Source organism: Lactuca saligna, chromosome 5, assembly GCF_052625555.1.
Source record: "Lactuca saligna cultivar CGN05327 chromosome 5, ASM5262555v1, whole genome shotgun sequence".
Lineage (NCBI taxonomy): Eukaryota > Viridiplantae > Streptophyta > Magnoliopsida > Asterales > Asteraceae > Lactuca > Lactuca saligna.
The window spans coordinates 228,248,351-228,258,418 of NC_136421.1; the positions used below are offsets into that span (position 1 = coordinate 228,248,351).

At 31.2% G+C, this 10,068-nt stretch overlaps 1 protein-coding gene across 1 annotated transcript; it reads left to right on the top strand.

Moving 5' to 3' along the window:
- The first annotated feature begins 1,920 nt into the window (after positions 1 to 1,920).
- Positions 1,921 to 9,026, top strand: LOC145045807 (N-terminal acetyltransferase A complex auxiliary subunit NAA15-like). The gene is made up of 25 exons (XM_078994121.1): positions 1,921 to 2,150; positions 3,440 to 3,518; positions 3,600 to 3,682; positions 3,787 to 3,936; positions 4,092 to 4,207; positions 4,624 to 4,729; positions 4,809 to 4,880; positions 4,971 to 5,086; positions 5,160 to 5,292; positions 5,366 to 5,443; positions 5,548 to 5,601; positions 5,684 to 5,809; positions 5,884 to 5,979; positions 6,083 to 6,211; positions 6,302 to 6,384; positions 6,477 to 6,707; positions 6,790 to 6,922; positions 7,007 to 7,111; positions 7,191 to 7,322; positions 7,432 to 7,488; positions 7,554 to 7,651; positions 7,746 to 7,804; positions 7,968 to 8,082; positions 8,270 to 8,370; positions 8,594 to 9,026. The coding sequence occupies exons 1-25, from the start codon at positions 2,100 to 2,102 to the stop codon at positions 8,752 to 8,754; spliced, it is 2,664 nt and encodes an 887-aa protein (XP_078850247.1). The 5' UTR covers positions 1,921 to 2,099; the 3' UTR covers positions 8,755 to 9,026.
- Positions 9,027 to 10,068: the final 1,042 nt, after the last annotated feature.

Consider the following 10,068-nt stretch of genomic DNA (forward strand, 5'->3'; position numbering starts at 1 on the left):
CGTCTAATCTCATCCCGTTGGTGACTTGGATAGCTTAAGATCAAAGGCCGTTCTCTGGGATCACGAATCAAAGAATCTAAGTTTACGTCTCTTGAATTTGAAATATCATTTTTTTTCAGGTTCAACATTAACCGGATCTTCCATATTACTATTCCTTTCTGGTTGTGGGCATGTATTAACACTTTCCCCAATATTATCACTAACAAGATGCGGTTGCAAATCATTAACATCTTCTATTCGTTTGAAAAAAGAATTGCTGGTTCTTTTTTTCTCATAGTTTACCATATAATTATAAAAATTAAGAAACCAATTAACCAATCATAATACCATCATTAATTACAAATTATAATGTTCAAAATAAATATTAACCACAAATTACAAAAAGCTTAAATATATATTAACTAGTAAGAATTAAAAAGTTACTTTTTGGATGTCCGATAACCCTACAGGATGACTAATTGACTATAATTTAAGACTTGAAATACTCCCTTTTAAGTATTATACTATACAAAATAAATATTACCGCAAATTACAAAAACTTAAATATGTATTAACTAACGAGGATGAGGATTGGAATTACCTTTTGGGAGTCTTGAATTTAATTGTGATGAATACAACTGAAGTAATCCCTTCGAAGTAATCCACGATTTGCCGGCTGTCGATAAAGGTTTAATGGTAAATGTATACTGCATACGCCTAAAGTATTTAACATAATATTAAATAAATGGGTTGTAATAAGGGGGGTGGGCTTAAATTAATTGGGGGCAGCGTATCTGCTATCCCTTGCATTACCTCCGCGCCTGAGCAGGCAAAAACTTCAAGTATAATCCTCAGATGATCGTAATCACCTTTGATGTTTTAACCTCACCATGCAATTAGACAATTCCTCCATACCAAATGTATACAATTAATGCTACCTAACATTTCAGAAAATCCATACTTGGATTCATGTACAACATGTAAAAGTTGTATGTCACGCAAAGTTGATTTTACACAAATAAATTTTTTTCATGCAATGGAATAATATTTTCATAGCAGTTTTATATACTTGTTCTTTCAAAAATATTCAAATACTCATCATGCACTTCATGAATTGTCCAATATGTTAATTGACACATTGCATATATGCAATGGAGTAAAACTTCTTTGGATCCTAGCATCATGAGTTAATCTAAACAATAGATCGTGTGTTTCGATATCATCAAATATTCGTAAGAGTAATTGTCTTTGCATATGGAAACTTCTTATGAACACCTCAACACCAAATACATGATTTGCAACAAAGTAATAATTCACTAGACAATCATGTGTAGTTTCACGGCCTTTTTGAACATGAGTTATATTCATTGGTCCACTTGAACTTATGTTATCTTAAAAAATAAGTAATGTAGCTTGAGAAATTGTTGCCATTAACGAGAATGATACACAAATTTGATGAAGTTGAAAACGCAATGTTAGATACATATTAGTTAGACACAAATTATGAGCTTGATGAATCTATTTTCTGTTGCTAGAATTTTGAAAGAGTTAATTATTTTATATATTAAAGAAAAGAAAGATTGGATTTTTATTTATAGGCTTTTTAAACTAATCGTTTAAAGTCTAAAATAATCGATCTATAATTCTGTCTCTCTTATTTCTTGAAACAAAAGAACCTTTGTTTCTGATAGAAATGCCCTCCATGAAACCCTTTCCCCAGCTTCATATGCATTGTATTGTCCACCCTAACATTTGTTTTGGTGCTTGAGTAAATCCCAATCCCAATAATCTAAAATATTTGATAGCATTACAATCACCGACAAAACACCACTTAATTAAATTATTTTACTCTAAATAGAAATTACAAACACAACGGAACTTACAAATACACCCTTTAAGAAGCGGAAATTATAAACGCACCCTTTGCACCTCCGCTCCCTTTAACTTTCTTTTGTGAGTAGGGTTGCAGAAGATAAACGCCACCAGTCACCCCTTTCACCCCATCTCTTTCACATCACACGTCGCCTTATAAACCCTCAAAAACTATCAAATCTCTCTCTACTCTCATTCTCTATACATACTTTCTCTCTCTACAAATCGTCTAATCTGCAACACAAACAATGGGCGCTTCGCTTCCTCCTAAAGAGGCTAACCTCTTCAAGCTCATCGTCGTAAGCTCTACAATCTTAATGAGTTTAATAACTTTGCCAATTCGTAATATCTTCCTCCCCACTCTTTAAAACCCTAGTTATCTTTATGTGCATGAAAAAAATTGTATTGTTGTCTGGTTAGGCTTGTATTGTGAAGATTTTGGATCGTAAATTGTAAATTCTTAAGTATGTGTCTCGAATTAACGTAAACATACGATTTTTCTGTAATCTTGATTAGCTTTCGGTTCAGGAGAATGGCTGGATGTTGGTTTCATTGATTACTAATGTGTTTTGGTTTATCACATTGAATGAATTGTGGAGATTTTGTTACTTTTTTGTCGATGAAAACTTAAGGTTAATGTCACTTGGAAGTCCAGTGAAATACGACTGAGTTGGGATCAGGTGCTATAGTTTATCCGCAAAGATTATGTAACAGCTGGAGTCATCGTGGTGAAGTTTCTTACAATATACTGGAAACAGTTTATTGTGCAGCTAGCTAACTGGACTAGTGGTTTCGTTTCAGAAGCACTACCAAACCTCAAAATCTGAATGCATTGTACAGAACAAGCCTTTTCTCCCAAACTAGTTAGGGGTAGGTTAAAAATGACCATAGAAGAAATCTAAAACAGTAGAACTCAAAAAGAAAACACTAAGAAGTGAACCCTAATTGTTTAATGTCAATGAGAACATCATGTACTTCTATATAACATCAACTCATTGGATGTTCAATGCCCTCAAATCTCCCTCCAATACTTTTCCTGTTTTAAGTTTTCAGACCTCTTCCTCTCCTATCATTGTTTAATTTTTTTGTCTAAGGACATTAGACTCTTGGTGAGACTAATTAGCTATTGACTTTTTTGATGTGCCCTTGACCTATATTGATCGAGTACAAAACTAATCTAAATGAAAGCATTTCTACAAAAATGAAGCCTGAATGCACAATATCCTGCATCTTTTCTACATCCTTAAAGATATGTTGATGTCAGTTTCATGCCCCCTTTGTCTTCTCATAAGCTGTCTTATTATCGATGATCTCTCTTGTTTAAAACCATATTGATTTCCCTATACCTTATCTCAACCCTTAATTTATTCTCAATAAATAACCCTCATGTAGTTCTAGGTTATACAAATTCATCTTGATATTATTTAGGATAATCTTTGATCCTATCACAACTCACTGGTGTTAACCACTATTAATCACATTTTACATTGCATTGTTTTGTTATCCTTTTGAAACCAGAACTGTTGTCTATGTATTGAGTTGTTTACTGGGGAAATGATGCATGCTCTGTTGATTGTCTATTTGGCAGAAATCATATGAAACAAAACAGTATAAAAAGGGGATAAAGGCTGCAGATGCTATCTTGAAGAAGTTCCCAGATCATGGAGGTTTGTGAGCTGTGTTCATTATTGAATAACACTCTTGACCTCTAAATTGGTTCTCATCTTTATTACTTTTCTTGTCAATAGAAACTCTTTCAATGAAGGGATTAACATTGAACTGCATGGACCGAAAGCCAGAAGCATATGAGCTTGTACGCCTGGGATTGAAGGTTGGATAACTTCTAAATTAAACTTTTGAGTATTTTTATTTGAAATTTTTTTTTTTTTATATCAGTTACATTGTCATAATGTTTATTCACTTACTCAATTGTAGAATGACTTGAAAAGCCATGTTTGTTGGCATGTCTATGGTCTTCTCTATCGGTCAGACAGGGAGTACAGAGAGGCAATAAAATGTTATAGGAATGCTCTGAGGATAGATCCTGACAACATTGAAATACTTAGAGACCTATCACTTTTACAGGTATCTATATTCTATACTATAATATATATATATATATATATATATATATATATATATATATATATATATATCCTTACAATGAAAGGAGTTATTATCTATGTAAGATTTTCACTGATACAATTGTGTAATGGTGCCTTTTTCCCACCCGATTTTAGGCACAAATGCGTGATTTGGCAGGTTTTGTTGAAACTAGACAGCAATTGCTGACTTTGAAACCTAATCATCGGATGAATTGGATTGGTTTTGCAGTTTCTCATCATTTAAACTCAAAGTAAGTTGTGGGATTTTGTCTTTTTTCAAAAAAATAATGTAATTAAAACGTTTAACTTTTACAATCTTTTTATTATTTATATGATCAGTGTATGCCTGTAAAAGTTTCTTGCTTATGCCCTGTGTCTTTCTCTGTCCTTATGGATGATTCTGTAAATATTATGTAAACACTTAGGTATATTTTTATTTGAACTTTTGCTATTATTATTAGTATTTACATCACACAGTGTTAAAAGAGGCATTCTTATATAAACTAGCTATGCATAGATTCACATCTATAAGTTGGTTGTATGAATATTAACTCTCTTTTGATTATTAAATTGTGAGTTCTAAAAGTCAGTAACATTGTATTATAAGCTTTCATGTTATTATTAGTAAAGTGTAAATTTTGTAACTTCTTTATGGATGTTTTACAAGTGCATCGAAAGCAATTGATATCCTGGAAGCATATGAAGGAACTCTTGAGGATGATTATCCTCCAGAAAACGAACGTTGTGAGCATGGGGAAATGCTGTTATACAAGGTAATATTTGTGATAAATAATAATGCTATCTTCATAAAAATGAGCCTTACTTATCTTGTTATAATTTTCTATTGTCCAGATATCTTTATTGGAGGAATGTGGGCTTCTAGAGAAAGCTCTAAAGGAGTTGAGAAAAAAAGAGTTGAAGATTGTAAGTTTATTTTATACGTACTTTGTATTTGTATAATAATGACTTGGCTTCATTTGATAATAATATATTCTTTGTTATAACTTATAATAGGTTGATAGATTATCCTACAAGGAAGAGGAAGTTTCTCTCCTTGTGAAGCTCAATTCTTTTGAGGAAGGTGAAAAGTTGTACAGGGTGCTGCTTACAATGAATCCTGACAACTACAAGTAGACTTCAATATTCCTATTACTTCATTAAATTTGTAAAAATCCAAAATTAATTTGATCCTTTTTTATTAAGATACTATGAAGGATTACAAAAATGTGTTGGACTACACTCGAAGACTGGTGAATATTCCTCTGACGAAATAGATAAGTTGGATGCTCTCTATAAATCTCTTGGGGAACAATACACCTGGTCTTCTGCTGTTAAGGTGATTAAAAAAATTTAAAACATCTCTACTTTTATTCCAATTAGATTATCTAACTCACAACATTTTCTTTTAGAGGATCCCACTAGATTTTCTTGTTGCTGAAAAGTTTCGTGATGCAGCAGATAGTTATATCAGGCCTCTCTTAACAAAGGTACTCATACTTTGCTTCTTTTTAATATCTATTCCTTTTATGAATTATCATCTTTCTTTTTTTTTTTTTATGTAAATTTATACTCCTATTAATGACAAATGCAGGGAGTCCCATCACTGTTTTCTGACCTCTCTCCTCTGTATGATCATCCTGGCAAGGTTTGTGCCTCTATAAAGGTTTTAAATTTCAATACTTTCTTGCATTGTTATTTCTGACATATATTATTCACCTTTTTTACAGGCTAATATACTTGAAAAATTGGTGCTTGGTTTGGAAGAATCACTTAAAAAGACAGGTGGGTACCCTGGAAAGTCAGAAAAAGAGCCACCTTCAACGCTTATGTGGACATTATTTTATTTGGCTCAGGTTTGTTTCTACAATAAATCTGTTTTGACTTTTATAAAATTTCATATTCTTATTCTTATGTGGTTGTAATGCAGCATTATGACAGACGGGGTCAGTATGATGTGGCGCTTGCGAAAATTGAGGAAGCCATGCAACATACTCCAACAGTTATTGATTTATACTCTGTCAAGGTCTGCTTAATTAAACAGATTCATTTACATTTTATGTGAGAGAAAAAGTTTTAGTGATTATAATAATCGGAATCATGACTATTGACATTTTTTTTTTGTACAGAGTAAGATTCTAAAGCATGCTGGAGACTTTGCAGCTGCAGCTGCATTGGCAGATGAAGCTAGATGCATGGATCTTGCAGATCGTTATGTAAATAGTCAATGTGTTAAAAGAATGCTTCAGGCTGATCAGGTCCAAAATCCAAATATATTTTATTTAGTTATTTATTTTTAGTCTTTATTATTATTTTTTTTTCTAACTTTTCACATGATGTTTTCACAGGTTTCACTTGCGGAAAAGACAGCTGTACTCTTCACAAAAGATGGTGATCAACATAATAATCTTCATGACATGCAATGCATGTGGTTAGTCCTTGTTACAAACTTTATGCTGAAGTTTATATCTTTTACCTTTCTAATAAAATGTATTTTTGATAATAAAAAAAAAAAATTGAAAGGTACGAACTTGCTTCTGGAGAAAGTTATTTGAGGCAAAATGAGGTTGGACGTGCATTAAAAAAGTTTTTGGGTGTTGAGAAACATTATGCAGATATAACAGAAGACCAATTTGATTTCCATTCTTATTGTTTAAGAAAAATGACTCTTCGTGCTTATATTGAAATGCTAAGATTCCAAGATCGTCTTCATGCTCATGCTTATTTTCGCAAGGCAGCTGCTGGAGCTATAAGGTCAATCAAATTAATTCATTTTTTTTTTTTAATTTTTAAAAAACTTCTTGTACCTAAAGTTTTAGTTATTGTTGTTATGCAGATGTTATATCAAGTTGTATGATTCTCCTCCGACATCATCAACTGAAGAAGATGATGAGCTGGCAAAAATGCCTGCTTCACAAAAGAAGAAAATGAGGCAAAAACAGAGGAAGGCTGAAGCAAGGGCAAAAAAGGTATATTTTCATTTTTGTGTGATTTTACGGTTTTGCCCTTGTGAATGACATATATATATATATATATTTTAATGGGTTGTTCAGGAGGCGGAAGTGAAGAACGAGGAAGCTAATGTTGGTGTTTCCAAGTATGGGAAAAGAAATGTTAAGACGGTTGATCCGGATCCAAATGGAGAGAAATTATTGCAGGTTTTTACTAATATCATTTGTTCATATTAAAATATTATATATGTATATTGATATAAGGTTTTGTATATGAACTTACTAGGTTGAAGATCCTTTAATGGAAGGTGGAAAGTATCTGAAACTTCTTCAGAAGCATTCACCTGATCACTTGGAGACACATCTGCTTTCTTTTGAAGTTAATATCAGAAAGCAAAAGATCTTGCTTGCCCTACAGGTAAACTCTAATATAATATTTGTGAATTGTGATACAATATTATTAGGATTTATTTATATATATTTGGGTTGTGGTTTGAACTTTTTAATGGCTTTTCTATTTTGTGAAGGCTTTGAAGCACTTGGTACAGCTAGATGCTGAAAATCCAGACACTCATCGCTGCTTGGTATGTCTTATATTTTGTTTTGCTTCATAAAATTTTCATTAAAATTGTGGGTTTCACTTTCACAGATAAGATTCTTCCATAAAGTCGCATCAAGGCCTGTTCCCACTACTGATTCTGAAAAACTTATTTCTGGCGTATTAGAAGCAGAAAGACCAAGTTTCAGGTTATTTCTATAATTCATGCTCCCTTGTCTTGTTTCTATAAGTCATTTCTTCTTCTTATTAAATATTTTTTGTCTTTTTTTTTTTTCTTTCTAGTCAGCTGCATGGTAAATCTCTAATGGAGGCAAATACTGTTTTCCTTGAGCAACATAAAGGTAACTAACATTTGTTATAAAAAAATCCTGCTCACCTGATTCTTTAAAGACATATATATATATATATATATATATATATATATATATATATATATAATTAGATAATACATGTTTGTCTTTTTCTGTATTAATTAAGAGAGTTTGTTTGTTGGTGATTTTGTAGATTCATTGATGCACAGAGCAGCTGTAGGTGAAATGATGTATTGTTTAGAACCAAACAAAAAGGCAGAAGCAATCACTTTGATCCAAGAATCACTCAATAACTCCCCCATTTCAAGGTAAGCCTACATTAAATAAAATCAGGATTAAATTTAATTTATCAGGCGACTTTCTTATTTAACTTGAATGAGAGTCATTATAGTAATCCATGATAACTTTTTTTTTTTTTTTTTTTTTATTTTTATTTTTTTATAATGTATGCAAACACTCGCACATGCTTGAATGTCTGTTTTACCCCTGAATCAGTAACGGATCACTTGGAGCCGTGAAAGAATGGAAACTCAAAGACTGTGTTGCAGTTCACAAGATTTTGGTGTCTACTTTTGATGATCGAGATGCTGCTCTGAGTAAGCCTTTTTTTGTTTTTTCCTTAACTATCTTGATATTTAAATGCAAGAATTAGCAAACATACTTTCATTGAATTTTTCAATCCCCAAATAAGAAAAAATTGAAAGCACAATGCTACTACTATAGTTGAGTAGGTTTTTCAGAACACAAGCCTTAACAACAAAAAAAAGAAAGAAAGTAGAATGCTATAATCATAGAAGTATGTTGCTATTTCTTTTGTAGGATGGAAAAAGCGATGCGGAGAAGAATTTCCATACTCAACCTACTTTGAAGGGAGCCTGTGCTCCACTCAAACAAATGTTTCTAAAGCTGAAGAAAACGGGGGAATATCAAATGGTAAAATAGAAAAGTTAGATGCAATGAAGAATTTAGCAATCATCTAACACAACACAACCACTTAAAACTTAAAAATCACAAGCTGTAGGATTATATTATGTTTGCGGTTGTAGGATAAAGATTCCTGACCCCATGAGAAAAAAAAAACTCCACATATCTTGGAGAGACTACTATTTTTTGTTATTTTTAAAGCTGTTTTCTTTTCTTCATGGGATCATGATTCCCTTGAAAATGTGTATAATTTACTTGTTATGTCTCTTTATGTTGTATAAATGCTATATTTATTTGCAAAAATTTTGGCATGATTTTTGAGTGATTCTACACTTTGTATCAATATAATGTCCTGCATGGTAGTTAAATGGTAATGTATTTCTTTTATTTGTTTATTATATAGCATTCTCATTCTGATGTGGAATCAAATTGAAGGGAACGGAAATAATCACAAAATATTTTATTTTTTAAAAAATAAAAATATATATAGTTGAAGTTTTGAAAGTTATAAAAAGATTATTGCCGCTGAAAAAGGAAAATAATTTATAAATATAAATATGTGCAAGATGTCAACATATCAATTTATAAATTCTCCAAAAACAATTAATTAGAAATGATGACGTAAAACTGTAGAACTAATCATAAACAGAAACTAACTCGTGAATTTTTCATTAACAGTGAAATTCTGCAAATAAAAAAAAAAAAAAGAAACATTGGTTTAAAAATTCAATTTGTGTTTTCGATTCAAAGTTTAAGATCTTATTAAATAAAACATTCTGTGCTATTTAACTTATTTTATAACAAGTAATATATTCATATGTTGTTTGTAATACATAAAAAAATATAATATAAGCAGAAAAATAAATATTAATAAAATCAGATGTGATAATGTTGATAGCATACCTTTTAAAGAATAATATATGAAATCATTAATTTGATAATGTTCTCTGCATAATGATGTAATTGTTTTGAACATACCTTAGAAATAAACTTCATGTTTGATGGCTGGGAAACAATAAACCGAACGAATATTTATTATGGTGAGGAAGTCAAAGATTTTTGGATTAAATCTTAGACTTATTCTGTAATGCAATAAGTCTTTACACGAATAAAAAGATATTTACATATTAAATTAACGACAGATTCTTTCACATCCACTTCGAACTGATAATCATTGCATACTAGGGAGTAGGGAGCCAGAAATTATGTTAAATAGAAACAAAATTTACAAATTTTATGCATCGTTATATTTGTTGGGATATTTACCTAAACTCTGTTAAGACCTTTTTTTTTTTTTTTTTTTTTTTGGTATTTATTACAAAAATGGTTCCTATAACTTATAAAACGGTCCCTATTTTAATGGAAAATTA